The following is a 21,114-nucleotide window of genomic DNA, read 5'->3' as shown; positions in this document are numbered from 1 at the left end:
TTTTGTCGGTAACGGAGTAGTGTACAAATTCAGTAATCACACTACAGGGAGGGGCGGGCCGGCTCTGCGAGTAATGTAACGAGTAAAGTAACGAGTTACTTTATGTAGACAGTAACGAAGTAGTGTAATATATTACTTTTAAAAAAAGTAATATGTAATATATAATATATTACTTTTTTTTAGTAACGACCCCATCTCTGTGTACATGTAGTTATGACCTTGTCACTGCACATAATTATATGTATTTTTATAATGCAAGTTTATGAGCTAGACGTTGATTGTTTCGCTTTATGCAAAGTGTTGCCTCACTTCAAAGTGCCACAGCCCCATTTATGTTGGGCTCCATTTTCCCTTTGATCTGTTCCTACTGGCAGGTATGCCTACACACTCTTTGCAGCATCAAATAACATCACGTCATTTCTTTGACAAGCCTTTGACCAGAATACTTGGCTCAAGTCTCTGCCAGCTCAGTTAATCTTCCTTCCACAGTCTCACCTTATTCTTCCTTAAGCTGATATAAATGAGTCCTCCTGTGTATTACACATTTTGAGTTTAAACTCCGGAGTTTATTTTTCACAAATTTCAAAGTAATTTTCTATCTTTTTCGTTTTCATTGGCAGCTTCTTTATACAGATATTTACTTTTCCTCCCTCATGGAACAAGAGAGCACACAGCTCATCTCATCTCCTTTTTGCACCGAAGCATATTTGTCTCTTGACACCAAAAAAAACCCAATATATATCCCAGCTTCCAGAGGTTTGATAAGAAAATATCAGAGTGAAATGACTCCTGCTTGCTTTGGTTATTTACCTGCATCACTTCTAGTAACTTAACAGTAGACTGAACAAAATAATCCTGACACTAATTAAACTTTAGCTACTTACAAACATAACGTTCCAATTGAACACCATTGGAACTTATTTAGTTGAGATTGTGATCAAACTATGTGAGCACAGGCTAAGTGTTATTTCCTATTTTTATCTCTCAATTAAACCCTGTAAAAACTCTTGAAATCCAATTTAGTTACACTTGGATTATTCATCTTTATATAATACACTACGACTGAATTTATAGTACATTTAAAAGACAGTGAACAGCAAGGTCTATGTTTACAATACAGGCACAGAATATTAGGCTCTAGACACAACCTTTATGAGGAATACAAGGAAAAGTGTTTCAGTTTTCCAACCCAAATTATAATATCGTTTTTTTAATCAGTCAACAGGTGTTGTTGTTACAGCCTTGCTTCTAGTCGGCTATGACCAGTAACTTATGGCGGCAATTGCTAATTTAAGTAAGCAATCTTTAGATTTTATGACTGATATTAATGACTAATTCCACTGACTAAATGACTTTATTCTTACTGACAGATACAGTTGCATGACGTTTTTGCATTGTCAATTTGCCATAATGAGCCACATGCAGCTGTGATGGTCGCTGTTCAGCGGAGTTTACAGAGGCTTGCATTTACTTGTCAAACCGCTATGTGTTTTTCAAATTTTGTCTCTAAACAGGGGTCTTCTGGAAGTCTTCCAACTGGACTTTGTGCCAAAGGATGTTTCAGAGCAGGCAGAGAGTCAGACGATCTCCTGGCGTCTGGAGATGCCAGGAAACCTCAAGGATGTGGGCATAATGCGCATCTACACAACTCAGAGAGACTATGTGGGGCTGGCACCTCTGGTCATGGTGAGGACAATATCTGTATCCATTTATCTACTGTTTAAAATGTGTTTTTAGTCATGCCCCACACCTAGTTACTTGGCTTTGCCAAAGGTCGAACATTACGGCAAAGCATGAGAGTGATTCCCAACACCTCACTTTTAAGGAAATTGATAATAATTGCCTTAATAAAACACAGTTTCATGCAGTAAACATCCTGATGATATAATTTAATTACAGACAATATGAGTAGACTTCTCAAGGATGCTGAAATCTGGCATGGAGGTCAAGAGTTGGGTTGTCTGTGTGTGTCTGGACTGCAGATTTTGATATGCTTCGGATCACCTGTATGGAAAGGGACATTTTATTTTCTGAACCAGCAGTTTCTTGCAATGCATTAATATTATTTGTGATGCCTAGACTGATTTCATGCTGCTATGCGACGTTTACCTTTTTAAAACAAACTGTAAGAAATGACAATGTATAATAGGTTCATTACTGTCTTCGAAAAAGGAGACTCGGAAAGCTATTTCATGCTGCAATAGCATGAATAAGACATCAACTATATTGAATTATTATTCAATTAATTATTTTGTTAATAGCCAAACATGGTGGTTATTAAAATAAAAACTGCACTACAACAGAAAATGCACGTTTAATACAAAACTGTTAACAGTGAAGGGAAGGCATGTGGGATGTTGCGTCACAGCAAAGAAGGTTGGGTGTTAGATTTTCTTTCTGCATGTTCTTCTTATGTCCATCTCATTGACATGTAGCCCTCTAAAGGATTTAGCACTTACACTGACTGAATGAACATGTAAATGAAGGAAGTGTAAATATAAGACTGTATTCCCAGAAGAGGCAGATTTAAAACAGAGCTGAACCACTTGAACTGAACCAGATCACTGCCAGACAGATTACTGTGGAAACATCGGAAATGGAGCTCTCTCGGTGTGGCGCTGCCAGAACCACAGAGCGATGATATTGCTTTCCGGGTTTGCGCTAACCTTGATCCAGTGGCGTTATGTATGGGTCAGTGTTTCGGTCTGAACTGGAGCATGTCCCTTTTGAATTGCGGTCAGCAGCTGTCAGGCCGACGGAGTTCAGAATGTGAAGCTGCCGGGGAACATCTGCCGAGGGTTTTCTGATCCACAAACATCAGGAGGGGGAAAAAAACCCTACTGATCACCCAGAGCTCCTTACACACACACTGCCATCACCTATAATAGGTTAAAAAGACCTTATCAGAGATCTTGTAAACTGTAAAGTACCAGTCTTGATGTATGAAAAGCTAAGCAGTTGCTAAGCATTGACGCAGATGTGCACAACAGGGTGGGGAAATCAACGTTTAATAGGTGATTTGTTGTAATCCAGGTGTGTGAGTTTGAGAGAGACAGAACAACATGTATTCTGTTGTATAATATCATCACAGAGAGATTTATTTTGAGCACATCTGTGTAGTTTGTGTGTACGCGTTGCATCATTGTGATTTAAATGAATCGAGTTTGTGAGCCTGCAAGTGTTTTAATCTCTGTTAGTCTTGCTAACACCCTCTGCCTATTATCCCTGCCCCCATACAAATAGTGATGATCGTTAGTGAAAAAGTATTTAGATCAATATTCTTCAGCTTTAAAGGGAGCTAGCATTAAATTAAGATCCAAGACTCCTCTATACTATTGCATTAGCTGCTGGTGTGAAGAAGACAAAGAGGAAGAAGTGTATTACTATTTGACCTTTGCAATTGCTATAAAAAAAAATACACATTTTTCTTTACTCTATTAATGTCCTCCTTTCTACACAGAAAACTGATATATTGAATACTGCTAAGCTGATGGGTGTAACGGTGTCTGTACCTGTGAAAACTCTGGCAGTTGAGGCTGATGGCTCCGTCACTGATGTGACAAACTACACCAGATGTAGGTCTACAGAGGAGGATGTGCTCAAGGTAAGTCATTACAACAACAAGTTTATTTGACTTGGATTGGACATTTACAAGCAAGAATCCGTTGCTTGTAAATGTCTTCCTTTTTTGTCCGCGCTATATGTAATAATTCATTTTCCTGTATTCTAACACCACTGGCTGCAAATGCGCAAGCTGTCAGTGTTAACAAAAATGAAACTTTGTTCATTTATCCGCCCTGTGATGTGAGTCCACTCCAAAATATATTGGGTTTTTCCCATTAGTAAACCTTTCACCAAGTTTCATGAAAATCTAGGATGTAGTTATAATGCTGACTTGTATGTAAGCACACTCAACAGTGTGCATTAATGACTCTAACAAACCTAAAATCACCTATTTCAAGATACAAAAACGTTTGCAGCCTTCTTTACCCTCATATTAAATTCCAGTGTAATTTGTATATATAATCCAGGCCCTAATGCGCATACAAAACATTATTTATACAGGTCTCTAACTCCAAAACATCCCCTGTCACTTTGCCATCATACTCAACTCGCCAGCTCCAGCCTGTGTGTGTGAGTGTGTGTCAACACATGGTGGATAAAAGCAGTTCTTCCATATGGTATTACAGAATGAGCTGCATGATCCCAGCACTCAGTTCATAAGCACAGTGGTTTGACCTTTGTGTAATGGATCCATGTTACTGGAACAGTTGGAGCAGAAAGAGAGAATGGGTGAGAGATACAGAACAGAATACCAGAAAAGGAACAAAAAGGAGTTATGTGATTTTTCATTAGCCGACACGGAAGCCACTGGCTTTGTAAGTTTGAGTCGATGTGCTTACAGTAAGTGTGAAAGCTTAGGAGAGTGGGAAAGAGCCAAAAAGAGGGAGCCTGTGTTTGTAATGATTTTCTGTATCAGTAGAGGAGAACTTAATCCAGTTATTATTGTGTCTCTGAATGGTCTCTTTTGCTTCCTGCTGTCTCTGACCCCTTTTTAAAGTACTGCCAGGTGAAGGGAAAGCTTGAAAACAAAAACCTTATCATCTATATAACTTCCACAAGGGTGACTGTATTCACACACAGCACACAAACTGTTTGATTTAGCCAACATAAGATCGGTCGTCTTTCTGTTTCATGAACAAGTTTGTGAAATGTTTTGTGGTTTCCAGTTTGATAATTCTTGGCCTTTGATGACAGTTGAACATACATTTAACAGGTAGCCATCTGTTGAAACTGCAAACAGGCAACTCTTGTTATAATACGTTTAAAATCCAACCTACTTTTAGCTCTGATTTGGTCTCCACCATCTCCGAATCTGTCTCTTTGGAAGCTAAATGCTTCACCATGTCCACAGGCTAGCTAGTAATTATGTGAGTTAGCTACTTTATTAGTTTTCTTCCTGGAAACACCTGCCAAAAGAAATCAAATCAAAGTTTCATTGATAAAGGGATGGCAGAGTTGGGTCTCTTACTTGAACTATACTCATTGTCAATTGACCCATATTTGATTAATAAATGGTTCACCTTTAACTGCAAATGATCAATACTTAAAACTATATTGACTTTGAACCTATTATACTTGGGCTCTTGAATACTACTCGTAATAGATTAACTTATTTTATGCTTTCACAATATGTATGTATATTTGTGAAAATGTCTATGTTTTGTCCGTGCTTATACAGTATAATGCATTGAGCATAGGTCTTGCTTCAAAAAGATATCTTGATCTCAAGGAGATTACTTCTTCAAATAAAATAAAAGATAGATGCATTGTCATGGAAATTATAAATGCATATTGAGTTAAAAAGTATTCACTGTGCTTCTGCTCTCATATATATATTTTTTTAACTTTGACAAAAAGGGACACCGACGTGATGTTTACTATAATGGGTGCATGATTAAAGTTTCAGAAGTCTGCTCATGGATTTCTATAATGAAGAGAAATGAATAGAAAACTATCGCTTGGAAAGTAAAACATTCTGAAATGTTGAAACTGGGCAGGATGATTTGCAAAATGTGTAAGTTCTGGTATTTTAAGATGCATTCTTTTTTAGGCCTACAACAGATCATGTGGAAAGGAGGCTGATTATTTGAAAATAAGAATTCAAATTTCAAGTTATAGAATCGCCTTTAAAGTTTTTGATTGTGTTGATGTCTATCAACATGCGTCATTATTTAGCTAAAATCCAACAAACACATGATGTAGGTGCTTATATAGTTTATTTTTTGTCCATTAGCCCACCTACAGTACATGTAGTTGTCTTGTAGAACTCTAACACACATCAGAGAGTTTGTTTTGGACCTGTGGCATGATGGGAAAATGTCTTCACAGTTGACTTACCTTGGACGTCATTCCTCCCTCCGGACGTCATTCCTCCCTCCGTTTTTTCCTCACTTTTTACGCCTCCCCCTTTATACCACCCCCTCTCCAGTGCTATGCTCTACTCTCCATCTAGTTCCCTCCAATTACCGCTGTGGAGCCACTGGTTTGCTAAGATAAGTGAGTCTGCAGTGGAGATAGGCCTCCAATCTTAAATAAAACACACCAACTGCTGTGTTTCACCTCATTGCCCTCACTGGTGGGGAAATGCAATGCTCCCTCCTACCGTACTGCACTACAGGAACAGTCGTAAGGTTGACCTAATTTATATTCTGTTAAGGTTTCATGGAGACCAAGGTTGTAAGTTTACATGACATAAACAGAAACATTGTGTGGTTCCCCGGCCAGACTTTGGAAGTCTTTCGAAATTGATAAAATGTTTTGTGGTTGTGTGGTTTCAGCTTATTTGTATTGGTGCCTCTCCTCTCTGTCAGTTGTTCAAACTTTCTTATTTATTTTCCATGGGGACATACATAGAAAAAACCTTGCTGGTGCTATCAAGAAAAGTTTAATCCAAATCACAGCACAGTCCTACCTCTAGTCCAGCGATTCTAAAGTAATTCTGAACTTTTTAAATGTTCCGGCCAGATACAGCCGAGCCATATATTCACCTTTTTTCTTTTCTTCTCTCCATTTTACAGGTGTCAGAGCGATGTGATTACGTTTATGTAAATGGAAATGAAACACGAGGGAAGAGGAGGGTAGTGCTGGACTTCACCTACGGTTTCCTGAGTGCTCAGCTGGAGCTGAGTGTATGGATTCCCCGCCTGCCTTTGCTAATCGATGTGGCCGACCCCGAGCTCAGCCAGATCAAAGGCTGGAGAGTCCCTGTTACTTCTGGCAACAGGAGGTAAGGCCCATCACTTGCATTGCTATACACATGTGGTTGCTATCAGTGGCGGTTCTAGACCAATTTTACTGGGGGGGGGGGCCAGGCTGGAGCCAGTTATTTCATGAGAGGGGCACAATAAAAGCGGGTTAAAAAGACAAAGACAGTATAAAGTAATTGTTTAAAATAAACATAAAATACATTAACTGGTATTTGTTTTTGTAAAGGTATTTGTTTCAGTAAATTTAAGTTACAGTCCTTTGTTTCAGTAGTTTTTTTCATTTAAGAGTATTTGTTTTAGTAACTTTAAGTGACAATGTAATTAAAAAACATAAACGGTATTTACTTTTATTAGGTAATGAACAGTTAGATCTCCGCTGTACATCCGGGTCTCTGATTTTATTTAGTTCCAATAAATTGTAATATTGTAACCTTTTTTTTGGAGGGGGGCCACAGGGTCCCTGGTCAGTGTTACGGGGGCACTGGCCCCTGTTGGCCACTCCTAGAACCGCCCCTGGTTGCTATGGTCCCTTTATCTTGATTCTGAGTGGGCCAGTACAGTAGGGATGCAGTAATTTGGGTAAAAGTGCTAAATGTAAGAATTTTCTGAAATAAATAATAGGATGAACCTTTTTGTGTATTGTTTTACTGTAGCAAGAAACCCTATTGTGATTCTTTGAAGTTAATTATAATCAGTTTTGTTGACTTGATAATTCAGCTGTATTGTCATTTTTGAGTCTGCCGTTAGTGGGGATATTAAAATGGATTATAGCATACTGAGAGGTGTGTTTCTAATATCGGCCTACTGCAAATACAGGCCATCATAAAAGCATAACATTTGTGTTAGGTGCATTAGTGGGTAGGACACTGTAGATGTAACACAGTTGCCCTAGAGACAAAGGTTAGTTGATTTTTCACTCGATACTTACAGTGAAGTCATTACTCTTCACTCAATACTAATGATGATGGCTGACTGATGGGCTATTAGTTCTCTTCAGGGTAAAAACTTTCATTTCCCAAAACATTCAATACCCACAAACGGATAGTAGGTCATCCATGGGAAACTCCTATCGTGATTGTAATGACGAGTCTCAGCTCATGTTAGGGATGAATTGTATATGCCATGCATGTCTATGGAATAAAGAGTAGCTGTCCAATTGTAGCATCAGAACTGATTGGTAATAAACTTTGGGCTTCATAAACAAAACAGTAATACTGTTAACTTACTGTTAACATACTGTGGATTCATGAAAGATTCTCACCCCTGCTTTGTTTTGTCACTTTCTTTTTCTTCAGATTGTGATTATGTGATTATGATTTGCACTAAATCCCTATTGATTTAAAATAGAATATGAAATAAACACAAAATCAGTTAACACTCCATCTTTAAATAATACTGATATTAATGTTGTATTTGTTGGCGTTGATTAGCTACCTGGCAAGCCAATAAAAGGCATAATGACTAAAGGTTAATCAAAGAACAAATAGAAAAGTTGAATTACTATGCCAAATAAACTAAATTTTGGGAAATCAGTGTGTCAGTAAGCACAAACATGCAATTAAACAAATGAATGATACTATGAATGCTGATATTTAAAACAAATTAAAAATACAGATTCAACTTTAAATAAGTACCGTTCATTCTCTGCAGGCGGAAGCCTAGAAGCATTTCTAACCGCTATGAGTTTAGACTCAATCATTTATGGGAGATTACGTTTGCCGTGTGGTGTTAATTCAAGCAGCATCCCCATCACATGTTAAGTTCTGACCTAAGGCTATATAATAATGATGTTTATTTGGAATGTAGCTCCTGACACTAGCGCGGTGCCTGCAGTGTAAAAGCATAGCCACCAGCCCCGCAGCTCACCTGTGGTGCGGTGCATGGCGCACCAGCTGTGCTTACGATAATTATACAGAATGATCATTGCTGAGGGGGTTGAGGATAGTTCACAGCTTAACCTCTATCGCGCACAAACAAACCAGCCAGCCGTGGGATCCTGGTTAATTTAACTTAAATTCATTTAGAAGGAAAGGTCAGTCCGCAAATGTGTTGTCCCTTTTATGGCACCAACAAACACTGCTGGTCTCCAGTATTTTGTTTATAAGCCTGTGGTCTCTCTGCTGGCTAGAAAACACCATTTAAGAGTTCACATCACATATTAATTGCAACTTATTGAATGTCATGTTTGTTACTTAGAATAAATTAACACATTTTTGTGAAATATCGCAATAACTTATATGTAAATATGAAAATACAGTCGGCCGGCGATTAGCTTAGCATAAAGACAGAGGAGATAGCCATTCTGGAAAATCCCTTTTAAAACCACATCTTGCTGTTTTTACCTTTCTTTTGTTGCTTTATTTGAAAAGGATATATAACATTTACATTTGTGAGCTTTATTCTGACTGTAGCTAATGACCTGTTATTATGTCGCCCTCTTCTTGCAGTCTTTATGCTAAGCTAAGATAACTGCTCTTGATGCCTTCGTATTTACAACACAGATCTGAACATAATTCAGATCTTATCTTCTAACTTTTGGAAACAGGACTAAAGTTTTCTTAACAAATATTTTAGAAATAAAGTCGACGACTAATTGTGTCTGATTCCCCTTTGTGTGTCAGGTCGACATGGGACAGCGAGGAAGAAGAGGACGTGAGGAAGGGCAGGGGTTGCATGCTGCAGTACCAGCACTCTAAGCTCACGGTGCTAACACCTTTTATAGCCCAGGCTGACGCTGAGGCGCCGTCTGACCCGCTAACGGGGGCGGAGCCTGTGGAGTACTTCATGGGTCCTGATTGGCAGGTAAAAAAGTATATACATTCATATTTGTATATCAATTACTAGGAGTATAAGTATTAACATTAGATTATACTTAAAGTAACTCAATGAAGTAATTATACAGAATATCTTGTTTTATTGAATTTTGATTATTGATGCACTAATGTTTGTATTGCGTCAATATGATCTATTGTGGGTATTTTGCCCATTAAATATATTGTGAATCAATAAAGTCTTCTTAATGTGCAGTAAAATATTACAATATTTAAAATGATCATTACTCTGAGTCTGGTAAGGAACGTTTTTCATAAAAATGTGATGGAGTAAAAAGTAAAACCTCTGAGATGTTGTGGAGTTTAAGAATTCAGTAACGGAAAATGGAATACTCTTTTAAAGTATCTTAAAACTCAACTTAAGTTCAGTTCTTGAGTACATTTATAAATAAATTGCATTTTTCCAAAAGTTGAAACAATAGTAATCATCACATTATTGCAGTAGCTTTATAAGGATTTAATACAATCAACATTTTCTCTGTTTTTAGGTGGATGTGACCAATATTGTGCGCTCATTTCTAAAAGTGTCAGATCCTGAAGTAGCCAGGGTGCAGGATGGGGTGGTCGTCCAGGGACGGGCTGTGGGCACTACTACTGTTCAGGTAAGCCATTGCGTGTGTGTTTGTGTGTTTGTGTATGTGTGTATGTCAGACGGGTTTTAGCAGGTGCTGGGCATGCTGTTGTGCTTCCATCTGAAAGTTGCATGAGGTTTTCCTCGTTGCAGGTGCTGTCCCCTCTGACCTGGTCCGTGCTGGCTGAGAGGAGCATCAGTGTGGTGGACGATAAAGTGAGTGTGACGGAGTTGGGGGTGCAGTTGGTTTCTGGACTCTCGCTGTCCCTGCAGCTCAGCCCAGGGAGCAATGGGGCCATCGTCGCCATGGCAACCAAACGGGAGACGATCACGCAGCTCGAACAGGTAAGAAACTGGAAAATTATAACACTGAAAGCATAGAAAGGGTTTGGATTCGTTTAGCTTCTCTCGATTCTGCTTCTCTCTTTTTATTGCTATTAGTTTTACAGATTCTTGTTTTAGACCTTGAGTGTGAAAATCTAAAAGTGCGGGAAATAAACTAAAAGACTGAGAGAATAAAAAAGTGTTTTCTTTATAATTATGAGTCAACAGTTTATTTTGTTTTATTCAGATTATAAAACAGAAAATAATTGATTTATAGATTTCCATGTGACACAGAACAACACTTTTTCTTTTACAAAATGAGAAAAAAATAAGGATGGTAACACGCTGTAAAATGTATTTAAAAATATATGAGACCTCATTTGTCTTGAACGGAAAGTACACTGAACGATGCCCACGTTCTTTTAATCACTCACTCTCCTTTGTAACTCACATCTTTTGAAACTGTAAGTGTCTCCCCCGTAGACAAGGTTTCATCAGAGGGCTTACATAAGAGCAGAAAAACACATGCAGAATTCAGATTGCTATAGGCTGCGATTAAATATCAAAGGTGAGAGCCCGTAATGTGTTTTTGTCTGCATTTACTCTCAACATGTAATTATTTATTGGCTTTGCAACAAGTAAGCTATTTCCCTCTTTGGCAGTGAGCTGCTAACATTGCAGCTCTGCTTTTGCCAATGTGTGCAAGTCTTAAAACATCCCTTTTTTCTTGTTCTTTTAAAGTGTGGGCATTTAACGAGCAAGGCCCCTGGCATTCATTCCAATGACAATGTTCTCCTTTTATTACCAGCGTAGAATCACTCACAGATGCATGTGCAATAAGGAACAGCATGAATCCTCACAGACTTGCGTTTAAAGACTAACATGTCCTTGCACTGTGAACAGATTGGGAAACTTTTGTTCGTTTTGATGCTCTATTATATCGCATGTAAAACTTGTAGGTGTAGTTAACTGTGATTAACTGATTAATTGATACATTGATTTAATTAGATTTGACCACAAATCTACTTGGTTGTATGCCTGTTCAGAATGTATAGCAGTAGCTGTGACCAGCAGGGAGACAACTTGCTTGCATCACACTTTATTTAGGCAGCAGTAATTGAACTACAACTACATAAAGTGATTAGCAAGACATCTGTGGGGACTGAGCTGTTGAGTGCAACATTTAATTTGATACATCAGGGTAAAGTGTTTCCTAGAAAGTGATCGTATCATGGGAGGAATCAAAAGTTGTGAATAGAAATGTAAAGGATAGAAGATGCATTATGACTTATACAGGTACATTTTGTTATCTCATATCGGCAATTGATGTAGTACCGATATCTGTTGAAGTAATAGATTATTTAAAAGACACTTATCCTGGTAGGGTCCACAAAGGAGTCCTGACTTGAAACTTGACATGAAACGAGGGTGATGATAATTTTCATCCTCTAACATCCTCTAACACAGGTGTACCTGTGTTAGAGTAACACAGGGGTACCTGTGTTAGAGTACCTGTGTATACCTGTGTATACCTCGATCGCAAAGGTAGTGTGGGTAGATCGCATGGCATTGTAAAAAAAGGAAAAAAAAGTTAGCCTATCATCCATCCTTACTATGGCATTTGCCACTTGATTGACCTACAGGTAAGCCAGTCTGAGATCTCACCTTTTCTAACAAGCAGTTCACCACGCATGCACGGTCAACCGCGCCAGCTGCAAATCACCGGCGAGCTGATGACCTAGTTAGCCTTCCAATTTATACAATTCTACTAAAGAAAGGGTATAAAATTGACGTAATGACCAAAAAGGTACTGAGTTGTATTGTGCCATACGGGTTCATGCAGTTATGCAAGGTACACCAACATAAGGTATACTCAGTATATATATAAATAAATATATGTTTAGCATTTTTAACCTAGGTAGATCATTTTGACTTGGTCATTTTAAAAGTATCTCCCAAGCTGAAAAAGTGTGGGCACCCCTGCTCTAACAGTTAGTGCTATTTATCAATCAAAGAGGAACTGCAACAGTGGAAAACAAACGGTGTGGGAGAGAAACCCAAGCTTTTACATGCAGAAAAAAACATATAACACACTATAGGAAAGGGAACTCACAAAAAGCATAATAAGGCCCCTTTAAAACATTGTTGGCGCATTGAGCCCCACGTTCCCATTGTGTCTAGTGGCATTGATTTAGAAATGATATTCAAGAGAAAGCAGTCATCTCTAAGGCTGATGCATGCACAAAAACAAATCAAGCTTGATAAATAGGCACAAAAAAAGAAAATAATGTTTGGGATAAACTTCTTTGTTTCTGCTGCACTGATTTAAGGGAGATCAATGCTAAATTGGTCATATGCACTTTTAAAGTTCTCAAAAGCCACTTTGTTTTGCACGATGGAAACATTTTGTGTGAGTTTAACAGGTAAGAAATAAAAATGTCTGAGATTTTGATCTGAACAGATAGTGTTATTCAGTTTGGTACCCCCTAAACATTGGAAAATCGAACAATCTGTAGGTGGGATGTGGCACTTATCAGCATTGTTAGATATATTGTGTCATTTAATTGTGAAAGCACTGCAGCATCAGAAAATGTTTTTCAAATGCTTTAAACCCACATTTGAAGGACCACAATCTGATAAAAAAAAGTCCTATTTTCAGTGGAAACCACACTATTTCACATTTATTTAAGTGTTCTCCAGTGAGGATATTGCTGCAGACCACAAACAATATCATTCAAAACAACTTCATTCTAAACCCTGTCAGGGGCGGCTTAAAATCACACTTTCTATGGTAAATAGTGTGGTATTAACGTATCCTAAATATATATTTTCCACCAAAGACATAATGGGCTCCTACAGATAAGATTTGAATTATATAAATTGCCACGGCAGAACAGATTTGCACAAAAACAATCACCTTAAGGGTGTAATAATATTTGTGTTTTCTCTCTGCCTCTCAGAATGTGAACTCATTGAGACCACCATCTGCAGTAACCATGCTGTGTGAGAGAGCGGAAGAGGCAGACAGGGTGCACAGATGATCATTTAAAAAGCTCACTCGCACATTTAGCCATGGCATCCTGCCCACATCAAACCAGCCTCCCGACACAGGCACGGGGCAGCAATTAGCGGTTCCATATCTGTTGTAGCGACAGCTCAATTTACCTACAGCGCGCTGTTGCTGTGGCTGGTCGGCCCCTGTCAATAACAAACTGTTGGAACCATGCCAGTACAGATGACCAACCAATTGTGTCTGTGGTGGCAACCTGTTAATGCTTTGCTCAGGGTGATTCATTATGTACTCAAACCCAAAATATAGGTTAGGTCTGTGGTACCGCAGTGTTTCACATCAGCCACAGGAAATAGGTCATTGTGTATTCATGTGATTGGATCGGCTCTTAACACGACCCCTTTTGCTGTAATTTTTGTTCTTGTTAAAATTGCTTTCATTACAACCACTTTGGTTAATTGTATGCCGTACTCTGACTTCATTAGACTATAATCTATGGAACAATAGCACCCTACTGAGTGTAATCATAAAGAAATTAGCATAAGCAATTTAGTGCTATTAACAATCATGTGAATATAGCACTCACGGAAAGCAGAGAGGAGAATATTGATTTGTTGACCTGCTTTTGTACATATGAACTGTATTGCTCAGTTATCATAATCATTTTTCTTTTTTTCTTTCTCAGGAAGCAGTGGTTAGCTGTTGGGTTCAGTTCAGCGATGGCGCAGTGACACCACTGGAGCTTTTTGACCGCAGTATCTACTCGCTGACTGTCTCCACCCCAGATGAGAAGGTTGCCACGGTGCGCCGAACCCAGCAGTCCACATTCATAGTAATGCAAGGTGAAGGGAAAAGCCAGGGGGCGCTAGTGAGAGTGGAGCTGAGGATCTGCGAGGAATGCCAGAAGTCCAAAAGGAAGGGCAAGTTGGCGGTGGGCACCGGTCTACTCAGGATCAACCTCCAGAGTAGCAGCAGAGTGTCAGGAGGAGAAGGTGGTGGCAATGACAGATTGACAGATCTTGATGGCGGTGCATTAGAATTGGTAGGTGATCCCAAAACAACCAAGCGTGTGGTCGCCGACGTGGATAACTGGTTATACAGAAGCACACCCCCTGCCCAGAAAGAGACCACCACAGCAGAACCCACCACCTCAACCACAGTTTCAACAAGAGCTATTGTGCGGCCTGCCTTTAGAGTTAGAAACACAACCAGAGCTACAAGAGGTACCACAACCACTGCTATTCCCACAACAACGGCGACTACAAATACCAGCACAATGAGTTTCAATACACTGCTGAGCACTGCCATACCCCTATATACAACAGTGGGGTTAGTAAGTAAAGGTGAAGAGCAGAAAAGAAGCTTTGGAAACATGATTGACAACCCCAATTCAACCCCCAACAAAGACATCCGCAAAGCAGAAGTGACGCCAAAGAAGAAAACTCCGAAGGTTATTGAGAGTGACCTCATTAGGACATTCAGAGCCTTGTCGCAGATTGAAATCGGCATGTATGCCTTGGTGGGTCTGGCCTGTGTAGCTATTTTGGCCTTTTTGGTCAACTGTCTTTCGTATAACCTTTGTTTCCGGAATAAAAAGACCGCAATGAAGGCAGCACCGGCACCCATAGGGGACCCAAAGGATCACAAGCACGACTGGGTGTGGCTGGGCAACGATGGCCACCCCGCTCCAGGTATCCAGGCTCAAGTGTCCACACTAAAACGCGAGGCTCACCGCTCTCTGGAGTCTCGTCACTCCGTAGATTCCATCGGCCCCCACAGCCCTGAGGTCGCCCTGCCCACAGTGAGCGGCCCCCCTGTCCCCGAAAGAACTGCCACTCTGGGCCGCAGCAGGAACACCTCCCAACAGCAGCATTTTCCGGGAATTGCAATTGACCCCATGGCGAACCGTTCTGCCACCTTGTTGGCCAGGCCACACCGAAGCGAGCCACTTCATTCCCCCACCAGTAAGAGGAACCAGGTCCAGTTCACCACCTTCACAACGCTGGACGTCAAGCACTTGGCTGCACTGAAGAAGAATGGGGTGGACTTGAACTGGGCTAACCAGCAGGCCCTACAGCTACAGCAGGCCCACGCTGAGCCACAGTCACCTCTACCTGACATGCCGTGGCCTGTGGTCAAACCTATAGGAGAGCCCAAGTGAGTTTATTGGGGTATTGTTATGTGAGTGAAAAACAAGAAGAAAATAATAGTATTCATACACAGCAAGTCCTGTTGTAAAAGAAGCTGGCTCTTGTTTTGATAAAAGATAAGTCCCTTTATAGGATGTATTTATTGAGATTAGATAAAGGACTTTTTATATGAAACTACATGCTGATGGAAAGCCTCTTAATACATTGTGCAATTGTGACCCCATGAAGAAATTGCAATATTCTTGTATTTGAAAAGGATGCACTCTGCAAATCTGATGTTGTAAATATAAATATATCTATACTATTTCTTATTTTTACTTTTGTAACTCATAACAAATGCATTTTCATCTCCTAATACTTTTGTATAATTATGTTGCTGCTATAGAAACAGCTCCAGATATTGCAACTTGTTCGGGTGAATGCAGTACGGGAGGGATTATTTCTTGCAATTCTATTATTTTCCAGCCTTTGTAAAAACATTTTTAGATTCCTCAGGGGAATACCTGAAGAGTTTGTGCAATTTGTCAGAGAATGCAACGTTTGTCAAGTTATTTTGAGAAATATGCACGGGAGTCTTCACTGGATATTTATTTAAATCTAATGCAACCTATGCAAATACAGAGTTTAAAGTGGACATAGTTTCTGAATTCTTTTAACAAACTTACTTTTGGTTTTAAGTTTCTCCTGGGGGCTGCTTCTACAATTTGTAAAAATGTCTAATCTTTGTCTCTCAGTCTCGACACAGAGCAATATGCAACTGTAACATTTTTCATGTGTAAATGCAAATGACGATGCCTTTTTCCAAATGTAACATCCTCTTATTTTTAAACCAAAATGTGATGTGATCCTATAGACCCTATCAATAAAGAACAAACGGTTATAGTTGAAATTAAATGAAGCTCAGCGCAAGTTCTTTCAGGAAGACTGGGTATATACATTCACTCCGCAGCTGCATATAATCAGCACATCACGGGCGCTGTCTATAACCTATTCCATTCACCTCATTCTCCAGCAGCCAATCACTGTGCTGCAGCCAAACTTTAAAATGGTTCTCCTCTCTCCTGCAGTCAGCTGTGATTTCAGGTTTTCATGCTGCCGTCCGCCTCGTCCCCATCCACCTCCTTTCATCATACGCAGTGCCAGGAGAGTTAATCCAAAGACCTCATCACATCCCCTCTTCATCCCATCTCCTCATCAAATCCAGATCCTCCGCATCATCGCCAGTGTCTAGACCCCTGGGGGTTTCCCTATAGGCTCACGGCTGCATTTCCCCTTTAGATACAATTTCAGGATTGGGGTCTAATCCCCGAAGACTTAACATTTATCATATGACATGTGTCAATAAATGTTCTTTAAACAAAATGAAGTCCCTCCTGATTGAAATGACCTACGATTGTTGTTCATAAAGCTTTAAACATAGTAAAGTATCATTCATGGAAAAGCACAGTGAATGGTTTGGATTATAGGCTAAAGCTCTGCTATGAATCAGTGGGATTTGATTATTTTTAATCACCATTGAACGTGACTTATGTCTGATGTCATTCAGGGAATTTGATGTATTTGATGTGCCTGCCAATATTGGGATTCTTTGCTGTAAAACAAAAAAACAGTTACACAGAGAGCGAAAGATGGGAAAGAGAAAAATGACTTTTTGTGTGTATTGTGACAGTGTCCCCAAAGATTTACAGGTATTTTATCAATGGTGGAGGCTTCACATGATAACTCATGGCTCATTTGTCTCTTTTTTCTCCATCCCCCCTCCTGTGTCTCAGAGGTGCACTGCTACACTTCTCAAAATTACATTCTCTGAGCTGTGAAGCATAAACAGCGTCCCCAGCTTTAAGAATAATCTGATGCCCTGCACCTCAGGAATTGGCAGTTGTGGATATGACAGCAAACCTCGTCTCTCCCTGCTGCACAACAGCATCGGGTGGATTTAAAGTGTTGATAAAAAGCAATTTTAATAACTTTCTCCCAAATGCTCTACCTACAGGCCCAGCCTCTTTGTATGTGTATAAACTCTCTTTGCTTTCCAGTCGATTTATCTGTCCAGCAGCGGTAGGAAAAGTAAACAAACTCGCCTTTGAGATAAGCATTGATTCAAAGCTGTCTCTGCATTGCATCATGGCCCGGCATCTTTGATTTGACCAGCTGTATCATACAAGATGAAGAATTCAAAACTCAAAAGTTTAGACATTTACATGTAAAAGCAACACAGATATTACAACGAGAGGAACACAATATGTGCTTTAAATGAACTTCTGTTGCTTTTTTATTTCAAAGACAATCTTTATAACTCAGATTCATCCCTTGGTCTTCCATATGTAAACTGAACAACATTCAAACGATTCTCGGTGCGTGTGATATAGCACCATAGTCCCCTGTTGATATGATTACATACATGTGTGTGTTCAGCATAGATGTGGTGACATATTGAGGTTGCTTTCCATAATTATAATGAATGAGCCGGAGGAAGCATGTAGATGTTTAACAGAATAGGACCTGGAATATAACTGAACTGAAATTCTGCCAGCATCAGTGTTTAAATGGATGTCATTAAAGACTTTAACAAGTCTAAATGCTGAGGTCGGTGTGGTCGAAATGACATTGCTAAGTGCCAAGTTATTCAGCTTTTGGAAAAAAATTGCTATTTTAATTGATTGTGCAAAATGGGAGGTTCTGTAAAGGCAAATTATACTTCATTAGTTATATGTCGAGATTGTTCTTTATTTAGAAAGACTTGATGCCTGCAGTGTTCAGAGCCTGTGAGAAAACAGCTGACAGAATGTTTACAATTTGTTGAAGTTCTAATTGCATGCAATATTAAGCATTATTTAACAGCCTGTTGGCAGCGTTTCAGATGTTGTATAAAGTCATGTCCTATTCATGTTTGATTGGATGGAATTGTGCCATGCTATTTGAGTTAATTTTATTCGGACATGGGGACCACACATTTCCTGTAACTGATATGGAGGCACTGACTGCTTGTCTGATATTCTGATTTGTTTCAGTGATGAGCGAGGCAAGGCTCTGGTGGATAGAAATTCAGAGGCTACTGACACAAGGTTTTAAGTCAGTTGAACATACCAAACAAGACACATTCTTTATTATTGTTTGAATAAAAAAATACTTCAATACAGGTTGAAAAACATAGCAGTAGGGAATACTTTGCATATAATGAAGTATGCAAATCATATCGTGTGTTTGTCTTGCAAACAACAAGATAGGAGTAGAGCCCCACAGTATCATTACAGCAGCATCTCTAATCTGGAGCATCAGCTTCCCTATTGACAGATTTAAGGGATTGGGGTCATTGTGTTGGAGGATTAGAGTGCATTAGTGGACCCTCTCCATGGCATACTCCTCGTAATGTAGGCCGAAAGAGACAAGGTCACTTCTTGCATAAGGCTGCTTTCAGACAGGTTGGACACTAACTGGTCACAGAGGTATTCAGGTGTTTTGTGGATAGGTGTATCTGCAAATGGATAAACTCAGTTGTGAAAATGTGCAATAGTTGAGATGCTATAGTTATTGCGTGGTATATTCAACTGAATGAATATAAAAAAGAATTGTAACCTGATTTGTAAAAGAGAACATCAAAAACAGATAGTGTAAAGACAGATTGTAGAAGACACAAAGTAGTTAGTCTCATGATATTTCAGGAGATGAGAGGTTACTCTCATATCGGTGGAGGGGAACTCAGACTGTATGGCAGCTCATTAAGACAAAATACCTCTTGCTTCCCCGCTGCACTCGTCGATGGCATTGCTTGTCAGAACAGTGTCAGTGCTCAGTGAATCAAAAGATAATGTCACACATTTTTACAAAGAAAAGGAAAAAATACAGTGGGAAAGTTATGTGTATTAATAATACAAATTAAGGATAACAGCTTTGTGAGAGCAGAAGATGAAATAGCCTTAATTGACTAAAGAAGAATCTAAACAAGATGACACAGTGTGAAGGCAACGGGTAAATGATCGTTGCTACAATAGTTTTAATATTTTGTATTTATTTCAGTAGGGAGAGGATCTAAAACACATTAAGTGTGCAAGTATGATAAAACTGCAAAATGGTAGGGGAGGAAAGAGAGACTGGGCGAACAATAGAACAACGGGATGACTCATCGCCGCATGAATGAAATTATCCCAGTTATGGTCCTTGGTGAGGACTTAGCAATGCTTTTTTTAAAGGATGTTTTCAACAAGCCAGATCCTTGTGTTCTATGCCAGTTTGAGGCCTAAGGGGACTTTAAATATTTCATGAAAATCAATCCGAATATTGTCTGTAGTTCAATTTGGACCAAAGTGGTGAAATGACAGCCAAGATCACTAATATGCAGTACCAAATAGTAAAACATTAAACATTAATGAATTCATATTATTTGAAAAAAACACAGGAATGTGCAACTGAAACAGCAATGTAAAAAGAAAGAGGGAGGTGGGGAAGAGGCAAAGCAAAAATAAGCTGCAAGGCCAACATTGGTTCAGGTTTAGGTCTGAATTGCCAACAAGGACAAAACTTCACATTTGACCTTCTGCTTACTTTATATTAGCATTCCTGTGCATGTATGATCGAAACCTGGCTGGCTCAGAGAAAGCATTTTTTCTGTAGGATCAAACATAATTTTCCATTCTTTTATTATTGGATTACATGTTTTATGTAAAGAACAACAACAACAACCAACATGAGTTAAAATTACGCCATAAAATAAGAATTTGTGCATTTAAATTTTTTTTTGTTGTTGATGCAAAGTAGGCCATAAATTAATTTATTGAGACATGTTAGGATTTTATTATGATATTAATCATCATCTCTGTGCAAACCACAACTACAACAGGCTCAATTCACAATGGGTAAGGTTGATTAAAAAACAACAAAAAAACAGAGGGTTTAAAGGAATATCATTTGCAAAAAAAAAACCTGATGAAGTCTACCACAAACTTCATGTTAGATTACACATCTGTGAAACGCGGATTAAAATAGTCTGCTTGAACTAGGAGTGTCGCATTTATAGTAATCCTGCCTCCACAGATGTCACAAGGCTTTCACACATCACAGCAAAGTTGCCTTCTTTCACTCCCAGCAACTTGTTTCTGTAATATGAATTTATTTTCTACGGTTCTAATGTGTTGCACACAACAAAACCCAGTTTGGAAAAAGCCATGAATGACTTTTGATGGACTCTCATTAAGGACACATGGGTTTGGCCCTCTTTACGAGTTGCATGCTGCAGAGCTTGAAGCAGCCGGCAGTGGCTCAGTCAGTAGGGGCTTGGACTGGGAGCTGTAGGGTCGCCGGTTCAAGTCCCTAACCAGACCTAAAATATGGAGTGTGGAATGCTACACGGAGAGGTCCCTTGGTGCCCTTGAGCAAGGCACCGGACACCCCCCTTCCCCCACTCACTCCCATTGCTCCCCGGGCGCTGTACAATAGCTGCACACTACTCCTGGTACTAGGA

The 21,114-nt window shown here is 39.4% G+C and overlaps 1 protein-coding gene across 1 annotated transcript; it reads left to right on the top strand.

Moving 5' to 3' along the window:
- The first annotated feature begins 1,410 nt into the window (after positions 1–1,410).
- LOC104945413 (transmembrane protein 132D-like) lies at positions 1,411–15,667 on the top strand. Its single transcript, XM_010771075.1, has 8 exons — positions 1,411–1,427; positions 1,515–1,686; positions 3,461–3,604; positions 6,582–6,790; positions 9,392–9,572; positions 10,090–10,203; positions 10,326–10,517; positions 14,192–15,667. Exons 1-8 carry the CDS (start codon positions 1,411–1,413, stop codon positions 15,665–15,667), a joined length of 2,505 nt encoding a protein of 834 aa, XP_010769377.1.
- Positions 15,668–21,114: the final 5,447 nt, after the last annotated feature.

The sequence above is a fragment of the Notothenia coriiceps genome, unplaced genomic scaffold (genome assembly GCF_000735185.1).
Source record: "Notothenia coriiceps isolate Sejong01 unplaced genomic scaffold, NC01 NC01_scaffold00009648, whole genome shotgun sequence".
Taxonomy (NCBI): domain Eukaryota; kingdom Metazoa; phylum Chordata; class Actinopteri; order Perciformes; family Nototheniidae; genus Notothenia; species Notothenia coriiceps.
Note: the sequence above shows the minus strand (reverse complement) of the source record. Positions and strands in the feature narration are given on the sequence as shown.

What these genes read in the sequence shown, in the direction of transcription:
- LOC104945413 (XM_010771075.1), top strand. An exon ending in GGCTGGCACCTCTGGTCATG is followed by an intron (nt 1,687 to 3,460) that starts GTGAGGACAATA and finishes CTTTCTACACAG; the next exon opens with AAAACTGATATATTGAATAC. An exon ending in TCATGGGTCCTGATTGGCAG is followed by an intron (nt 9,573 to 10,089) that starts GTAAAAAAGTAT and finishes CTCTGTTTTTAG; the next exon opens with GTGGATGTGACCAATATTGT.